General features: G+C 39.3%; 1 protein-coding gene across 1 annotated transcript in view; it reads left to right on the top strand.

Moving 5' to 3' along the window:
* Positions 1 to 2,065: 2,065 nt before the first annotated feature.
* PCNX2 (pecanex 2) overlaps positions 2,066 to 19,970 on the top strand; it is a gene marked incomplete at its 5' end in the record, with an annotated part of 40,356 nt that continues 22,451 nt past the window's right edge. Inside the window, 3 exons of the mRNA XM_029084534.1 lie at positions 2,066 to 2,124; positions 4,538 to 4,753; positions 16,235 to 16,488. Of these exons, the coding sequence (XP_028940367.1) occupies positions 2,066 to 2,124; positions 4,538 to 4,753; positions 16,235 to 16,488 (529 nt within the window). The remainder of the gene's footprint in view (positions 2,125 to 4,537; positions 4,754 to 16,234; positions 16,489 to 19,970) is intronic.

Genomic DNA, 19,970 nt, shown 5'->3' with positions numbered 1-19,970 from the left:
TCTTTATGTTCTGAACTGCTTAGAAGGCTCTTCCCCCTCCATGTTGCCATTTTCTGTTGCATAGGAAATGAAAATTGCAGTTACAATAAGCTGAGCCAACCAGAGGCAGGAAGATAAATAATACATCAAATAAAATGTTAATCTATGTAGATAGCATACTGATATTAATTACAAATAATTCTAATTAAGACTCATATATTCTCTCCAATTGTATTTCTTGTAAACAACATGCTTTTTCAAAGCAAAAATCAGTTGCTGGTAGGGGGTACAAGTAAAGCAATTCTGTTCCTTTTCTGTCTACTACATGGAAGCCTGAGTGCAATTTTTCTGTTGGTCAGTTTTCCACAGCTTATTTGAGGAGGCTGTAGAGGGTAGATGAAGAAGCTTTCTCCCACCTGGCTTCAACATGATCTTATAGCTTCAGCTCAGAAACTTCCAGCCTTTTAAATAACCTGTATATTGACACATGAAATCCTGGGAGCCAATACTGAGATAAGGATGTACAGACTTCCAGAGAGTCTCTGCTGTGCTTCAACATTACCCTGGGTTTACACCATCCTTTTTCAGTGTTATTTAAGCTGTTTGAAAGCCTCCTGCATAACTTAGACCCTCTTTGGCGCAGTCTTCCTCAGGGCATGTCTAAGTTCTCATAGTGAGTAGCTAAATTTGGGCTTTCTAAGTTGACTGGCCAACCATCAGCCCACTCAAAGTTTCTGCTATGCCCTGTGCTGCCCACCCTAATGAACCAGACCCCAGCCAGTCCCACCTGGCCATGCTGCCTTTGTCACAGTTTGATAAAGGTCTTGATGAGGACCTTGCCTGGATGTCTCCCTTGGTTCCTGTGCAAGGAGAGGTGGTGGCTTGGCACTTTTCCCCTGCGTTTGCAGGCTGTTGAACAGATGAAATTCTTACCACTGTCGCATGTAACCTTATGCTGACTGTCGTTTGGGGCAAATGGCTTTGTCTTTACCCCCTTCTGCTTTAATCCTGTTTTCTAAGGAATGATAATGTTTATGTATCTGATTGAAGACCTTCTGCTAAGACTACTGATTGAGGGCAAAACTTTTGAGAAAATATTCTTAATGAAGTGTCCCGAAATCCTAAAGCACCACTGCCAGAGAAATATTTCAGGGAAATTTGTATTTACTGTCACTTGTACCCTGAAGGATTGGGAAATGGATACTTGGGAGATGGTTTGGACTTCTGGTGTTCAATATCCCTAGTCACAACAACCACTCCCTTGTGTTGGACATGAACTTGCCCACAGTGATTTCCTCATTCCCTATTTTCAGACTTCAAGTAGGAATAAAAGCTCAGTCCAGTCTACCTTTTAGTTGCTTTCTGTTCTGTAACCATATTTCCTGTGGTATTTATATTCTATTTCTACAATGAAAATACTAAGTAGGGAATGTGTCATTCATAAGGGAGACAGAGTTACTGTCTGTGTGGACTAAGACCCTGTAATTCACTCTTTCTCAAGTGATCAGAATGACCAGGGACTCTCTTGTTGCTGCCCAACTAAAGATGAAACTAAGTAAATTGATTTTTTTGTTGTTGTCTTTCCATAGATTTTATTCATGTATAGAAATATTTTCACACAAAGAAAACCCCTTGAGTCCATGCGTTTTCCTTAAGGCTTAGAAAGAAAGAGAGACTGATTTAATATTCTTTCTGTTCACTGTTTTGGTGGCACCTGGCTGTTGTGCTCCTGGAGCCAGTTCAATTATTTAAGTATGTAGCATTGTGTATTATCATAGATGCCAAATTCTGAATGGGCTCTGCCACACAAGAAGGAAGATGAGGAAGAAAGAGTTAGAGGAAAAGGAGGAGGGGATACAGACATTTTTGCTTTGTGTGCTAATAAACTACAAAATCAGTAGCAATACTGAACCAAAATAATTATATATGCCTACTTGGAGTAAAATGAGGAATGGATTAGTGTGAACTATATAATGATATAAACACAGAATAAGAAGATATATTAAAAAGAAAATAAAAATATGTTTTTGTGAGAATCTTATTTCTAAAAAGAATAATTGTTTGCACAACATGTCTTTATTTCCAGCACCAGAAGATCAGACCATTCGAACACCAGACTGGCAATTCAGATCGAAAAGGATGCAGGTATGGCTTGGGAGTTTGAGTGTTTTGCTTGAATTGCAAAATGTGATATGTTTATACCATCAAGGCTTTGCCTCAAGAGATGCAAAGGGTTTAAATGTTGTATGAACAAACCAGAGCATTTTAAGTGTAGCAGAGCACCAGTTTAAGTTGTGTCACTTGGTATTTGCTTTTCAGTTATGTGTAGCTGATCAAATAGCTGCTGGACTGCGAATTGCTTGGTTAATCATAACATTGCTGTTTGTACAGAGTATGCAGCAGACACCCTAGCTGGACTTGAAGGTCAGCTGTGGGCAGGGAAAGGTTTTGGAAAAAAGCAGCAGTTTAAAGGTGCACCTGCTGCTGAGCAGTTTGGGCTGATGTGTATCTCCTCTTCCTGGAGAGAAACCTTTTCGGAGAGAGAGGGCAGAGGGAAATTGGAAAATTTGCAGGAGTGGGTAAAAGAAAGAAGTAGGAAGGATGGTGGGTTTCTCCTCTGGGTATCGGTGCATTAAGTGAGCTCAAATCCACGGTAATGTAAAGAACATTCCTGGGCAGCACGGAGTGGTTCCTTTGAGACTGGGAAGCAAGAGCATTTTTTGGCAAGTCAGTGGATGCAGAGACCTCAGCTGATGCTCTTCAGCACCTGGTGGGACAGAGCCCTTTCCGGGGAAAACAGATACCAGTGTTTCATGCCAAATCCTGGTCTCAGTGAGAGAGACCAGGGTTTCATATATGGGTTTCTTCTGCTTTAGTGTTCTGTGGCTGATTATATTTTGCCACTGAGGTGTCAGGGGCTTGCATTGTGGGGGTATAAATTTACATTGTAATTATTGCTGTTATATTTTTATCTGCCCCTGCCTTTTTATCCTTATCCATTATATCAGTAGCATGAACAAATACACTTCAAGCAGAAATGGGTGTAATCCAGGGTGTCCAAGAAGGAGAGAGAGGTATTAGCAGTTCGAGGCATATATAGTGCTCTTTCATTATTTATCATTTCAAGGCAGGGAGTGAAGATGTTTCCCATGGCCATTCTGACATCTGAGAGCAATAACCTTTAGCATTATTATTTATCCTAAGAAGCTAATTATGTTTTAAACCCCATAGCTCAAGCAAAACATTCCTTTTGTATGTGTGCTTAGAAGATTCGTTTTATGACTTGTTTAGATTTTGACCAAATATATTCTACAAGGTGTATAGCTGAGTATGTCTGTATGTGCATACACACCTGCACATACATATATACCAGGGCTGGATGCATAATGGCCACGGTGATGAAAAGTAGCATAGTAACATGCCTACTCCTCTCCGGGTACTGAGGAGCAGTTTGTAGGGGAAGCTATAGCCTGTCATCCTCTGGTTTTCATCTCCGTGTTAGATCTGCTCCTAAATATGCACGTACGTAAATATGCACATGTACCTGTACCTGTGTATCCACATACACTCTTATGTATACAAATGCACCTACAAGATGTTGGTTTGTACATGTGTATCTATTAATGCACCAGCATTTTAAAAGTATTGAAGGTGAAACACTGATGCATTATAGAAAAGAAAAGCAGTTCTCATGTCAAGCATATACTCTGTAAAACAGTACAAGCACAAGACAACACCACAGTGGATTATGTGGCACTACGTTAGTGTTTGTGAAAGGTTCGTTCCCTTTCATGGATCACCATCATAAAGTGCTACTTTCAATCCAGTTAAATGCTATAAACCTTTATGAGAAGACACTTTCGAACTGTGATGGGGTGTTTTTCACCTGGATAACTGGTCCAAGCAATGTGTAATTGGACAGTTACTATTTTTAAAGAAGTGGTAGCAATTCTAGTGGTGAACAAACCTTGTTTTGTTCTTTCTCAATATACTAAGTGAACTCTTTTAAAATATATATCCTCCTCTTAAGTACCAACAGATACTTCATGGACAAAGCCTTGAAAAATTCCTGGAGGTCTAAAAGAAAAAAAAAAAAATCCCAACAAAATTACCGGAAGCTGTGTAACTGAATTCTTTAAAATTTCAGAAATAATATTCAGATTTAAGATTATGTACTGAAATAATAATGATTTTTAGTTTCTTAAAATTAAGAACAATATGTAGACATTGACTTAGCTTTGCAGAAACTTTCAGTGGTGTCAAAAGATTCTTGCTGTTGTAAAATATGGAGGTGATTTGATTCAGTCGGAAATAAGTGTTTTCACTAATTTGATGTTCTATTTACAATATTGTTCATGTTAAGCAAAAGTTTCAGGCCTGATTCTCTGAAGGGCTAAAAACCACCTAGGAAATGTAGATTGTATAAAGTATCAGGAAGATGTCTTCCAGCTAGAAGAAGCAGCTTTATGCAGGAATAAAAAAGAAAATGAGATTTTATACAGAATGGCTTAGTGTATTATAAATTTTATTCTTTACAAATGTGCTCCTCTGGTTGTAGGAAATGATGATAATAATCTCAACTCCATTTTTTATGAGCATTTGACAAGATCTCTGCAGGAGTCTCTTTGTGGAGATTTGATTCTGGGCCGCTGGGGAAACTACAACACAGGAGACTGTTTTATTCTGGCATCGGATTATTTAAATGCCTTTGTGCACTTGATTGAAATTGGAAATGGCCTTGTCACCTTTCAGCTCAGAGGGCTGGAATTTCGAGGTAAGGATCACTGATGATTTAAATAACAACAGAAATGGCAACAAACCTGTCTGGCTTTTTAATCCATCACAACTCTACAGTAGGACATGGAGATTAAGGACCTTGCTCTCTCTTGCACTTTCTTTTTACAGATATTGGTCTGTCTGTCTAAATGCCTTGTAACTCTTTGTATCATTATTTGACAATGATAATGACAATGTTTTGAAACCTAGGTGTTAAGAAATTTGGAGTCATGTTCTGCAGTATCATAAGACTTTCATAAAGAAAGCATGTTGAGTTATTTGCTTGGTTCACCGATCTTTTAGGTTATGCTTAGTTATGCTTTTAGGTTATTTCTTTTCCTCCATAACCATGGAAACCAAAGTTGTTCTTAAAATTGTTCAACCCCTCAAAACTTGTCTTTGAAAAAGCCCCAAATATCATAAGACTCCTCCCATGGAAAATATCATGTGTGAGATCATGCCGGGTTCATACTTCTCTTATTTAGGAAGTGCTGGCTTCAGCTGAAGAAGGGACTTCACTTTTTTCCTGTTCAGTGCATTCCTCTGTCAGGACACTCCTCAGGACACTCCTCTTTAAGCAATGGCAATTGCATCCCTTTCCGCGGTGGTGTGGCTTTTGTAAGGCCGGTTGCTCATAGTATCACACTGCAATCCTTTTGTCTTTTGTTGTGCCTAAAGTAGAAAGAAAAATGAAAGTAAAACCACAAAACTTTTAAACAGCTTTTAAATTTTGCTCGTACTACACGTTTTGGCTGCCTGGGTTTGTTGCTTTGGTTTGTAACCTTTCAAAGATACCACTTTGCAATTGCAGGTGATGGGAGTTTTGAAATCCCAGAATAAACAGCTTTCCAGGCTCAAGGGCTGAGCATCTAATGGGCAGCGTGTAGAGGAGTGTGTAATCAAGGCAACTTTTCAACAAGGTTGAGTATCAGAAAATAGGAGACAGACTGGCCCTTTGAATGCACTTAAGTGTGGGACGATTAGCCTAGGAAATAACATGTGTGGGCTCAAGTCTTGACTCTGTGATGGACTCCCTGTAGGGTGTTGAACAGGTTGTGGTAAATGCTTGGTGTTCACTTGCCTTCCTGTATGGTGGGGACAAAGATAACACTTCTGTATCTTAAGAAAAGGTATGTAGAAAAGAGTACATACTTGGAACAGCTCAGTATTGTAGTACCTGAAGAGAGTACCTTGTAGTACCTGCTCAATACAAAGGCAAATTGTAAGAAAAAGCAACTGGAAAGGAAGAGAAAGAATTTGTTCATAATTTCTTGTTGTTCATGATAACGATGTATGTGCGGCTCTGTGACTTTCTTCAACTTCATAAACATCTGTGCAAGTATTACCTTCTCCTTGTGTGCCCCCATGGTAAGCAGTGGTGCTGCTGTGTCAAGAGATAGGTACTGAGGTTATGTACCCTATGGAGTCCACAAGTGAAAGGCTTTTTTGGGATAGATTTGTAATTTGCTATTACTTCTTCCAAATCCAGGCCAGACAAACGCAGACTGATGTTGTTCTGTAAGAGCAGTTAAATACTGTGGCAGTTCAAAACTGTTAGTTACAGTACCACTCGTTTCACAGGCTGATAAAAGTTGTAATTCTTTATGGAAACTCCATGAAGGAAAAAAAAAGTTCATTCATTTCTGCAGATCTGAAAAGAGAAGTGACTTCCAGAAGGGATTTATGTATGTTAGAGAAGAGACATATCTTGGACAATGTTGACATTTTGTTCAGTTTTGTTGGGGTTTTGAGTAAGCAGGACTGTGTACATTTCCATTAACTTGCATTCCCATTTCAGAGAATTATCTTTGCTTTTGTGTTAAAATAGATCACTGTAGGAATTGAAACAATAAGAAGAAAGAAATCTTACTTTCATGCTTAAATTATATTAGTTTTGTGAGTATTTTTTTTTTCCTTTATGTAGTTGCCACCTACTTCTGGGTCCCTCTCCATCATTACAATCCCCAGGCAGTTCAAGAAAAGTAAATCTTGGAAACAGAGATGAAAAAATGTGAGAGGATCCTCAAACCACGTGCTAGCTGGATAAAAAGATGAGGGGCCTAGCAGACAGGCTTAATGAACTGGAAGTTGAATGGTGAACAACTGGATAGTTTTGTTGCAAAGTTTTTTGGGAAGACTTTGTTTGACTTTGAGCCAGGATGGTTCATTACCAGTCAAGTGCCATTTTGCATTTGGATCTGAGAGCAAAGCTCAAAAATTGTAGTGTGCCACCTGTCAAGGTATTACTGTGTTCCCTAAAATCACAGTTTAAGTAACTAAATGGATCTGAAAATTGACCTTTCCATGCTGATTGCTTAATGCTGTTCAGTGTTAGTACTGTAGCTGATTTGCTTTGTGAATAGTTCCAACATGTCTGCTGCCTGCAACAGGTCTTTAAATTCAGCTGAGGCTGAGCTCCACAACCTCTCCCGTGCTTCATGGGTTGCCATTTAAACCAGCTGAGTTCTTGTCATGAATATCCCCTTTCCAAGTTTCTCCCACACTCCTCAGGAGGAGACTGGCAGCCTGCAAAGCATCACCCTTACCTGAGAGTTCAAAAGACCTGGACCAAGAGAAGAGCAGCAAACTGTGGGGTAGGAATCTCACCTAGATTATCTCAACTTCAGTACAAATCCAGTCCCTTATTCCTCCTCACCCTCAAAGTACTGGGGAAGGAGACTACCCAATACTAGAAAGAGGGGGAAAGGATGGAAATGGGAGGGAAATGGACTCCCCCTCTTCTCTTCTCTGAACCCATTGGATGATGCTATTCCAAGAATAAGAGAAAGTATGTGGTTAGAATCATAGAATGGTCTGGGTTGGAAAGGACCTTAAAGATCATCTAGTTCCAACCCCCCTGCCATGAGCAGGGACACCTTCCACTAGACCAGGTTGCTCAAAGCCTCATCCAACCTGGCCTTGAACACTTACAGGGAGGGAAGTTAGTTTGTGTCCTTGCAGACATGGTATTTAAGGAAGATTTCTCCAGCTTTCAGAATATTTTCTCCTGGTAGGGGAGATGCTACAAGAGAAACTAGGAGTATGTGAGTATTGTTATCATGTTTTTTGGCATGGAAGAGAGAAGCTGTGTAGGATTGAATAAGGGAACATACCTGAGAAAAGAGCAGCTCAAACACCTGTCTTTTGACTTGCCATATGAGAGTTGAACCCTACTGGACCATGCAGAATGGGTGGCAGAGAAACCACATGAACTACAAGCCAGCTTAAGGATGGAGTAGGAGGAGCAGAGGAGCCCAGAGGGGAACCAGGCACAAGCCAGATAAGATGGATCTGCCTGATGCAGACCATAACAAAAGCTTCATGGACTCCAAAGTGTGGGCAGATAGTCTGCTGTGTGCCGAGTGGAGACTTGGTGAGGTGGTGTGCTGACACCAGTGTGCTGCTTGTGCCTCCGGGTAACCCATGAGGGCTGGTGTGCTTTAGATAAACTGTGCTCTAGTACCATAGCCTTCCTGTAACAGGTTTCATCCTTGTGTCAACAAGGAGCCCAGCTGCTCTGGTGAGGCCATAGGGTTTACACAAGGGTGCCCAGACACTGGGGTACTGAGTCTGAGTAAAAGAAGCCAGAAGGGCTGACTCGAAGGCAGAAACTGAGTAAAGGGTTGGTCCCAGGGCTGTCCCAAGGAAGCTCTGTGAAAGCTGAGACTGAAGTGAAAGTCTTCCTTGGAAGATTTTTTTTTTTGTTGTTCCTTCCTCTGAGCGGGTCACTGCCTGTAGGGGCGGGAAGTTAGATTGGGCTGCCCCCAGGCAGCACCAAGAGCCATCTCCTGTGAGGACTAGGCATGTTCTTCCCCATTTCAAATCTTGCAAATGGCAGGTGTGAGGTACGACTGAATGCAGTAGGTTTTTTTGTTTGACGGGAGTTTTTTGTTTGTTGTTGTTTTTTTTTAATAAATGGGAAGAGTATATGCAAGTGCTTTGGAAAAACCTGCTAGGTTATGAAATCAAGAGGCAGTTGTTAAGCACTAGGCTCATTTCCTCTGCTTTGGGCATCTTGCTTCCTATTTGTAGTTGTCTGGTCATCCACTGTTTTTCACATAGGACCCTCATTTCTTTCATTGTGCAGAATGGTGTCCCACGAGGAGGAAAAAAGAGCTAGAGGAGGAATTTGAAATCTGTAATTTCTGAACTTTGGATGCTTGACTTCAATTTCAAACAAGTAATTTTAATTGACGGGCCTAAAAATCTGCTGTTCCTTAAATAGGAAGTCTATGTTTGCTTTGGAAATGAGTGAATCACAACAGTGTTGTCTGTGACTGTTTTCTGTTTATGAGTAAACCAAAAGCAATATTTGTGTTGTGGAGCTCTGGATTTTCCTACGGGCGTTTCTTATCGTGGGACCTGAAAAGCTGTGCTGACAATACTGCCACAGTAGTGCCCAAAGAAGGAGGCATAGAGTCTTCTGAATTTAAGTGTACTGGGGGCAGGAGGTACTGCCTCCCAAATTTGCAGTCCAGCCTAATTGAGAGTTGGCATTATAAATGACGGATCCAGATGCCTTTCTAATTGTATGTAATAGAAGCACTTGGCTCAGCTTTTAATTGAAAAAAAAAAACAAAAAACAAACAAACAACCAAAAAGACTGACAGAAGAGTCAGCAAAGCTGGGATTCCTCTCATCCATCTTTAGTCCTGTTCAAATTAAGCACCTTGTATGAATTAGTTCTTCCTTCTCTCTTTCTACAGACAGAGAAGGGATGTGCCTCCATTGTGTCATTCATCCTGTGTGTAAGGCAGGGGGAAGGCTCAGTACCTCAAGATTTTGAGAGGAGGTACCCCACTCCTCCTTTACCAAAAAATGAAGAAAGGGTAGTAATGAGCTCAGGGTAGGTGAAAACTTCCCTGTAGCTGCACATTGGTGTGGAAGAATTAAGCCCTTCGGTAATACAACTCTACTGTCTGTGTTAGACCACAGCAGTATGCTAAAAGCAACCTGCCAGAAGAAATACATAATATATCATTTAATTTGAAAGGAAGAGACAAGGGAAAACCCACAGTCAGGGAACAAGCAGAAAGAATGTCAAAATATCTAGCTCCTGTGAGTTCCCTGTAGAGCAAGGAAGACTTAAAATATGTTCCTGTTTAGTCTGTGCCTCTACAAAATGTCTTTTGGAGAAAATCCAGTTAGGTGATACATGTGCAGAAATTACTTATGGATGGTGATGCTGAAATCTTGAGGAGCTGTTTTCTAACTCATGCCCAGTATTCTTCAATCATGGAATTAACTTCTAAATCTCTGCTGTGATTTTTTTTGTATGTTGCATGTGCAATATTCATGCTTCATTTGGAACTTCATTAGTTGAATCAAGGAAAGAAGCACAGGTCAGGCACAGATGTGAGTGTACGTAGTGGAAGACATCTGTGACACCAGGATGGGGTCGCCTGTGGGGCTTTCTCCGTGTTAGCTAGCTTGTTCCCCACACAAAATGGTGTATAAATGCAGCCAGTTTAGGGTATATGCTTTAGGCACAGTAATGATGTCTAAGAAATAAGGACAGTTACTCATTTCTGCAGTCTGTATGTATGTTGTATAGTTGTATTACAGTAGCAAGTACATTACCAATATAAGGAATATTTATTGGTGTTTGATTTTTGTGTCTGAAGGCTCTCTAGCATAGCAAGAGTAATTCTTTATTTAAAGAGTGGTTTCAGCTTTCACTTTTTGCTTTTACAAATCACTTTTTGCTGTTGGAAAATAAAAGTGCCTACCTTCATGTCTTTCCTGAGACCACACTTGAAGTATGTTCAGTGTATGCACCAAACCATCTAAAGGTATTGATAAATTACAAGGAGTTCAGAGAAAAGCAGCCATTTTTAATGCCTCTCTTTGGAGAAAAGGTTAAAACCCAAAAGTACATTGTTTGTAGGAAAGAACAAAGGCTGAGAGGCACAATGCTTAGAAATAACAGAAGCATGAGCAGAAAGGATGCCAAGGGCTTTCTTTAATCTTTGTGATTTAATTGAGAAGAATGGCATGAAACAGGGAAGAGGATATGTTATGTTGAATGCAGGGAATCTGTGATGTACAAGGCTTTCTAGGTGTACAGTGATGCTCCAGCAGTGGAAGCCATCTATGAATTTCAAATAGGCTTAGTATAGTTTCTGTAACACAGACTAGAATAAATATTTTATGTCTTTTTTCCCTTTCCTCCCTTCCATGATTTTATATGTATGTATGGGTGCACAGGAGAAGGCTCCTGGAAGGAGGGAAAATGTTGTTAGGTGCACTGCAGCTTTTTTATTGAGAAAATTTCTTTGCCAGAAACAAAATACTGTGTCTTGCATTGCACTCCAAGAGGCTAAGTAAGAGGTTTTTGTGGTATTTGGTAGCTGAAAGTTTAACAACTAGCATCCTTAGAGAATGTTTTCTTCCACCTTGGCTTCCATAATGTGTCTCTGTGGACCAAGAAAAGAAAAGGTTTCTGAGGAGAGGGGATGCCTGTTATTAGGCCAACTGATCTGGTTTGAAAACCAGACTATTTTTCAGGTATACGAGCACCTGAAGCAGCTGAAAACCAAACTGCACTTTTATAACTAATAGCTTTGATGTTTGAGAAATTGATATTGTCTTTTGAGTCCTGAGGTTTTTTTTTGAAACAACCTGAGACTATCAAAACCTGTGAATTACTGTTCTTAATACCAGTTCCACAAGGAAAAGAGCAGGATGGAGCCAAAACTGGAGCTGGTTTCCAGAATGTGTCCAGTTCTGGGGTTCCTGAGTTTCCATTTGGGAGCTCGGTTGAATTATTTGATTTTCTGTGTTTCTAAAGCTACATATGATGCTTGTTTCAGGAGAGGATGGCCTTTCAGTGGCTGTAGTTATGATCTTTGTGCTTCCTTTGGGTGCTAACTTGCTGCTTATTCAGCTGCTATCCTGAGCCTAATCCACTCAGATTTGAAGCAACTCAGATTTGAAGCGGAGCTCAGTGGAGCAGGGTCAGACATTTCCAGTGTAATACATTTATTTGTAAAATCTTCATGTGCATGATTTTGTCAAACTTTGTGGAGTTGTCAATTAAGAGACTTCTGCATGGCCTACACAAGGAATTGGGCTTCAGTCCATCTTGGTGGCTCCCATCTCCGTATCTAGCTCCATTTCTCAGACTTAACACCTAGTTAAATCCCCTGGTCCAAAACTGGTTGTTGGGCTCACAGAGTTTAAAGCCTCAAGTGCCTAGTGCAGGAGCACAATTTGTGATATCTTAATGTCTGTGGGTTGGGGTTCGTGCATGAGCCCTGTGAGCCCTTTCTGTGTATATTTGCACCCCAAATGCTATTACATCAGCAATCCTTAGTGCTCAAGCTGTCGCTGCCTTCAACCACAATAATTAGTCCCCATTCTCGATGTGTCATTACACTGAAGTGTTTTATGGAAATCAAAACTGCTTCTAGAAGTATGTGGTTATGTTAAGGGTTTTCCTTTCTGGCCCTTCAGAACAGAGAAAGGCTTTTCACTCACGGAGTTTTCAAAATTAAATTCAAAAGCACACTTTGATTTCAGCCTTAAATTCTAGGTGGTCATTAATTTAGGTCATTCAATTAGACTATAATCTCTTAAAGTGAGATTATAGTCTTCAGTTTCAATTTTCTTATTTGCTTTTAGGTCAGATCACTCTGGCAAAGCACAAGTCAGTCTTCAAATCCTGGTGCATAAGGAAAATAGAAAGAGCTCTAAGTTCTCACCCTGTTTTTCTCCTGAGCTCACATAGATTGACCTTGCTTTGTTCAGCTGGCACATGTTTTTGCATTGATGGATTTTTGGCAACTATCCAGTGTCAGGTATCTTACAAATGAATCGGTCTCATCTGTACTAGCAAGGGTCACAGTGAATGACTAGGTTTGAGTGAAGAGGGAGAGCTTATTTTCTTTCTACTGCAGAAGGAGATGTAAAAAAAAAAAAGTGTTTTCACTCAGATTTAAAAATGACTAATTACCAGTGAAAACATTTTCCTGTATTTTAATATTTAATGGTACTACACTTAATTATATTGCAGAATTGAAGTGCACATTCTGCTCCCTGCTCTTTGGTTTTATGAATAATTCTGTCAGAGTTGCTTGAATTGATAATTTTTTGAGAAGCAATATAAAAATTGACATTTTAATAATCAGCTTATAACATATGCAGAGAAGTTTAGGGTCACCCTTCTGTAAAAGATGCACACAAATGCTTAACTTCATTTACTGTGACTTGTCCCTTTTGGCTCAATGCAAAAAGCTGAGCACATGCTCTTAGTCTTTGCAGTACCAACATCTAGAGTGATGAACCAAAAAGGATTGATGTAGGCACTGGTAAAGTGGAATTTCTCAGTAACATGCAAATCTGTGGCATTGAAGTCCAGCCAGTGCCTTATGGATTAAAGTAAGGCTCAATTAAAGATGAGAGAAAATTATTGGTCTTTCTAGAACTGATTGCAAGAATTAAGGGGGAGCCAACATGTACTTGAGCATCAAGCCTGCATGTTGTCTTTGCAGACTTGATTCCTTTTACTAATGTCATTTGGAAATACTAATCAGCAGCATGATGATAGGAATAGGGATTTGGTGTTTTGTCAGAGCACAGGCCATTCCTCAGATTACACCTTTAAACTTCCCCAGAGGCTCCGTGAGCAGTCAAGACACCAAATCCCCAAGGTGGTAGTACCCAAGTCCATCAAACAGCTTTCATTAAGCAAGTGCATGTTTGCCAGATGTTAAGAAGCACAGCTCTGATTTCATTCTTTGCAATAAATCTGCAAAATGACCACATGAGCTCCTTTGGTTGGTTCCCAGGGGTTTTGTAATAACATGATCCTAGTTAGAACGTCTCTTGCTCCCCAAGTTCATTATTGATTGTGTCCACTGTAGTATAATTTAAACTTTAATTGATTTAAATTACTTAGCAAAGATGACTTGGACACATTTTTACCTGTTGAATTAGCTAAGAATGCAAGTAATTGTTCTGGCATCTTCTGCTTGTTATGCATGTGATGACAGCTTCTCTCAAACGCTGAAGATCTCTTGAATTATTATTTGCCTTGCCAGCCCCTTTAGGCTCTGTATTTTGCAGAACATATGGCTTAAGAAAGCTAGTAATTATAGAATCTCCAGTAATGCTATTTGGTATTCATTAATAGATGCAATATAGAGAGCACATAGAAATATAGTCAGTATTCCATAGGAATGAAATGTGATATTTCCATACCAAAATAATAATAATAAAAAATGATTTAAGAATAGAGTTACGTAGTCTGAGGAAAGCTATCATTAATTCCTTTAGTTTTAAGGGAATCAGTGGCAGTTGTTTATTAGGCTTGTGTTTTTCATTGCTTATAATATTTGACAATACTTAAGTTAGCACCTGGAATGAAGATTTATCTCTTCTTAAATTCAGTTTAATACTGAGAGACCTTTTCACTTTCAAAAATAAACATAACAGCAATAGTAACAGCACCAGCATGGAGTAGTTATTTTACTCTTTTCAAGCTATGTACAAAGGAATATGCCTTTCCCCACTTCACCTTGAGTACGATGTGTTTTGACTTGACTTCAGACTGACCCAGAGCAGTTGCTGCTTTTTTGCTGTTGAGCAGTAAGCGTTAAGTCATGTAGAAATCTGCGAAATATGAAGCAGAAGCAGTCCAGTTCATGTCCAGTCCAACTGGAAATGTCAGCTCGACAGATCATTTTTTGTACTTTGTGGCAGTCTTGAAACTGAAGATGTTCATATTTGGGTTACTTGAAGACATTTAATGATTTGTCCAAGGAGGAATACGTATCAGTGTGTGAACAACACTGGGTACACAGTGTAAGTTTTCACTTAGAGAAAACTGAACAGTGAACACTGGAATATACTGGATCTTTTTTTCTCCCATCTCTTAGGGCTACAGTCCTGTTTTTTCTCATGTTTCCTTCAGATCTTTCTATTCTTCCTTTTATTTTATGTTTTTGCTTGCTGGATACATTTTAGAAGGTGTACAGGCAAAAAAGAGAAGGCAATGAACAACACTTTAACAAATTTTATTATATTTTGAGATACTTTTCTTAGTGTGGAGAGAGGAATATTCTGGGTGCTACTTCCGTTGGTGCAAACTAAAGGTCTTCAGGTTTTTGATCAGGCAGTTGTGAAGGGACCAAGATAGTCAGTCAAGGGCACAGCGACTGTCATGAAGCTCCACAGAAAGGCCTTTGGGATGCTGCCTTGCTCCAGGCTCTCTTTCAGGGTGCTGGAAAACTGCAGGGAATTGGAGCTGACACTGTGTTCTTTCTCAATCCAACGTTCAAGATGATGAATACAGCCAAATTCTTCTCCCATTGACAGTGACATAATGGAACAGGTCTGTTGGTCCTGGCAGTGGGGGGTTCATCACTGTTGAACTGCAGCACAGTGTCTAGCACCTTCCTCTCCTATATCGAGAGCATTTGGAAGCCGACGGAGCCAGCTCTCTCGTGGGGTGATACTAAACCATTGGCAGAAGGTCCATGTGAGACATATGTGTCACTTGCATCATAGGAAATGGCCTTGAAAGGAGGTTTATATACAAATTCAGCAGAGAGGAAGTTCATCAACAGTCCACAGAGAATAGATTTTAAAAAGACCTATGCAACAAGAACGTATAACTCATGTATTTTTGAGAAGAGTGGGGGGAGCACATGGGTGTCCACTTTGGTTTTGATTTGTAGAGCCCTACATGGTGTAGAAACCACATTTTCATAGATTTCAAATCCTGAAGGGCTCAGCTTAACCATCTAATGTGCGCAGCACAGTCCAGAGATGCAGTCTGCACAGCACTTACATTAATGTGTTTCTGCATCTGCCTCATGTCTTCTTTCAGAGTTGACATCTCTTTTTCAGAAAGATTTACTCTATTTTGATCTAAAGCCTGTGTAATCAGCTAATTAGAAAGCTGTTCTGTCCTCATGATATACTGCCACAAGTGCTATTCGTTAGAGAAGTTTGATTTGGGGTACCTTTTACTCAGGTGGGAGAAAGAACAACGCATTGGATGTCATTTTTGTAACCTGCTTTTTAAGATAGTTTGCTAAAATCCAGATTTTATAAGTGCTCTGACACACTGTAAAATCTTTGTTTGCATCCTGTGTGTTATTTGAAGAAGCAGACTGAGACTTGGAACAATTTGTTTAATGTGCCTGATGGAGCAAGGCTCTTTAGTGTTGCTTCCTGGTGAGTTTTTATTAAAGCAGAAGCTGTGGTCTGTAGTTTAGCTCAGCTCAGAATTGAATGCTTAGAATGTTAGATCAGGCCCTTTTGGGTTTTATAAGTGATAATAAATAAAGAATGTACAGCTCTTTATTTGCTACTGTGCATGCATCAATTGGCACATCTAATTTATTGCTGTAGCTCTTTCTATTAGATTAGAGGTGCATAGAGCCTTCAGTTGTACTTTTTTAGCTTGGAAGAGGTCCTTTATTTCCTCCTCCCCCAATAACTGGCAGCATACTCTCTTTTTCTCACTGCCAAGGGACATATTGTCAGCAGAGAGAAGTGGAAGCTATAACAGAAGGAGATGAAGACAATGAAGGCTGCTGCTGTTGTAAGCCCGGGCACTTGCCTCACTTGTTATCCTGTAACGCAGCCTTTAACCTCCGATGGCTGACATGGGAAATAACACGAACGCAGTACATCCTGGAAGGATATAGCATCATTGATAACAACGCTGCAACAATGCTGCAAGTGTTCGATCTGCGGAGAATACTTATCAGATACTATATAAAGGTAAACCCTCTGGTAAAGTGGGCTCTATTCCTAGGCAGGTTTGTCAAAATAATGAATGCTGGCTGTCTATTAGAAATAGCGTTTAAAAGTTTTGGCTTTATATTTATTCATCTGCACTACTGGCAGTCCGACTGATTTGGTATTAAGCAAGAATAATTACTTTGTATTTCCCTTTGCTCCTTTTGATTCTGACACTTATACTTAACAGTTAGTACAGAAATTCGCAGGCATGCTTAAGCAGAAATCAAGAAAGTGTGTTAACATCCTCCAGCAATAAAGTCAGAGGAAGCATTCTTACAACCCAAAACTTCACTGACAGTTTGTTATTTCTTCTTAACTTGGCCTTTCCACTGTTTTTTCTGGAGGGAAAAAAAAAAATCAACAAGCATAAAGTTCTTGGGAAATCTCTGAAGAGCCATTTCTCAAATGTACTTTTTTAGTAGTGCAAACCCCCTTCTTACCTGCTGTTTTACATAAAACATTTAAAGTTAGTTTAGTCCATTGATTAAACAGAATTCAATTACATCACGTCTATATTTGCACTGTTAGTAAGATCACAGTGACCACACAGACATTAATTTGTCAAAATAGCTGAACCTTTTAGTCTAGCAAGACATCTTCATCCTCTGCCAAATCCTTTCCAGTCCAGCATATGAAGAAATCACTGAATATGATTGTCTTCTGCTGAAGAAACAAGAGCCAAATGCTGCATCCTATGCCACTGCCAGTGCCATGAAGCCAGTCACTAAAGCTCCCAACCATTTCTGACATCTCCTTCCTACTTACGAGTCTGCAATTGTAAAGATCCTGTCAACCTTAGAGAGAGACCTGTTGTAAACAAATTAATCACCTTCTTATGCAAGTGAGCCAACGCAGTAAAAACAAAATCATTGCCTCATGAAGCTGCTTTGATCATGTAGTCAATTACTTTGTAAAATGCATACTTGAATTTCATAAATAATTTTACAGGCAATAGGGCCTGGTAACCAACCTCCTTTGTTTAATTACCCAATTAAAAGCAAAACTGCATGTGAGCATGTTTTTTTTTTCTTTTTTTAATTTTAGAAGTGGGTTTTGTGGCTATAAATCAAATTGGTTTTAAGCTATGTATCTAAACTAAAAAAACTCCCTTCTTCAAACTGAAATGGCTATGTTGCTACAATTGCTTCTCTTTACTTTAAAAGATAACCTGAATAACCTGAACATAAACTGATGCAAGCTGGTGTATGACTCAGCTTTTGATGGCAAATGAAAGAAATCCCAGTCTAAGCTGCAATCAAACCAGCACCTCATTAGTGTAAAGCAGTGAAGAACTATGCTTTGTAAACTGGAACTTTTTTAGTACCTTCAAGTCAACTAATATGTAGAGGACTTGTGGAAAGTGTGAGGTTCATCACGTGGGAAGTAAAACTTCATTGAAAGGTAGTTCTGGGCTCTGGTTCTGGACATACCCTTTGAGAAGCAGATGACATCTGTGAGATCACTTAGACAAACTTTTGTCCCATATGACGTAGGTGTGGGTAGTTGATCCTGTTTTGAGTAAAAGGGAAGTGAGTTAAACGATCTCCATGCTACTGAGGTATGCTGTGGCTCCATCTCCACTGTATGCAGATTTTGTAATGTCCACCACCTATGGCTTTGAAGGTGAGAAAATCTAATCTCTTTTGGTTGGATTTAGTTGAGCCAGTACTGTAACACTGCTTTACAGATCTTCATTCTTAGAAAGGTGTCAGTCCCTTAATCTATTTCCCTTCTTAGGGAAGGATGAACAGAAGATAATAATAACCTGTTGGCAGCTTTGGTGTTAGTCTGGGCTGGGCTTCCTTCAGGAGATCCCTTTAGAATGACACTTCCCAAAATAAAGCGATATGGAGATTTGCTTCTTCTATTCTTCAAGTTACTAGCTCCTTCCATAAAGAGCAGCTTTGATAAGATTTGGTAAAATCCTTAGTACTGGCTCAGAAGGTGAGAGATTGTATTATGTATCAGATCAGCTATCATCCTCTTTATTTAGTACTTACCTGCAGATAAACAATGTCAGAAACAAAGGTGAGAATTCATTACTTCCCTAGCTCGCTCTTATGGGGGAATCTTGAGCTGTAAAGACCCTGCACAATTTCACTGTGAACATTTTAAAGCCCTGACACTTTCTTTTTAACAGTGTAGGAAAGTAATCATAAGGAGAACTCTAGTTAATGCAGTATTCAGGTCACATAAATCACAAACTCAGAAAACACTTGGGCTGAAGTTTCAGCAGCAACTGCACTTCCTTTGCTCTGAGCATTCGGAGTGCTTCTTGTTTATTTTTTGTAGCTTACCATATTGTAAATATTTACAGTATTATTTCTGAATTGCCATATAGCTGAGGATGTACTCGTGCACAAAACATCTAGGAAGAGCTCCTCAGAGTAGAATTTAGTTAGGTTAGGTGGCAGAAGTTTTTGCTATTTCTTTGTCTTACTGCGAGTCTGATTTTTTCCCCAGCTGAATCTGTGTCTTTGTAAACACAGGTGAGAATAATTTAAAAAGCGAACTCCATTTTGTAGACTGACAAAGAAAACGTATTCTTTGTTTCAGTTCTCCTGTCCTTCAAGAATAGTTACCATATTGGTCTTTTAAACAATGAGTTGCACTGAGCGTATTATTCCTAATATATTTATTTCATTTGCAGTTTCATTGACAACCCAGAAAAGCCCATATTTCTTCTTATAAAGGGATTTTTTATTCTCCACAAATAAAGTGGTTCAGCTCCTGTAGCCCCATATATTTTGAAATAATTTCCTGCCCAACTACTGTGATATTTTCCCCCTGTGCCTCCTCTGTCTTTTCTCAATATTTTCTTATTTAAACATCTTTTAGTATTCAAGAAGTCTGCATTTGCTGAGTGCTGTGTTTTCAGCTCCTATTGTTTCTGCATGAATCTTTTTAAAGAGTGTATTGTTCTTCACATGCCAAGAAATTAAGGGTCTGTCCTCAGTCTGTATCTGTCTGACTTGTCTTTTTCCTCTGGAGCTTAATTTTCCTCTTGCTTGTGTATTTTTGTACAATTTGAAAGATAAACTGTGGGGGGCATCTGGGATTTTTAAAAGGGCTGGTAGTGCTTCTGCCCTTTTTAATCCATAATATTTTCAATTTATACATGTATTTGTTTAATAATGTTTCCATTGCATCGGTAAAGTAGAACTACATCATCTTCAGTCATGTTCACTTGCCCTTTATTTGCTTTGGAATCCAATTCTAAATTAATATCTTCTATTAAAACAAAAATTATAAACATAAAACATTATAATGAGACTTTCCAGCTGATGCCACTTTCCTTTGCAGCACTGAAACTTTTCCTGAAGTTTCATATTCTTTTGAAAATATGCTTTAAATTTGGTTCAGATAGATTATTTTATTATATCTATTATTATTGTAATGGCTCCAGACACAGTGGTTAGAATAACTTAAGCTTAGAAACTCAGGCACAGATATGAGATATG

The sequence above is a fragment of the Antrostomus carolinensis genome, unplaced genomic scaffold, assembly GCF_000700745.2.
Source record: "Antrostomus carolinensis isolate BGI_N321 unplaced genomic scaffold, ASM70074v2 scaffold46874, whole genome shotgun sequence".
In the NCBI taxonomy this organism is placed as follows: Eukaryota; Metazoa; Chordata; class Aves; order Caprimulgiformes; family Caprimulgidae; genus Antrostomus; species Antrostomus carolinensis.
This window is presented reverse-complemented; position numbering and strand designations above follow the sequence as displayed.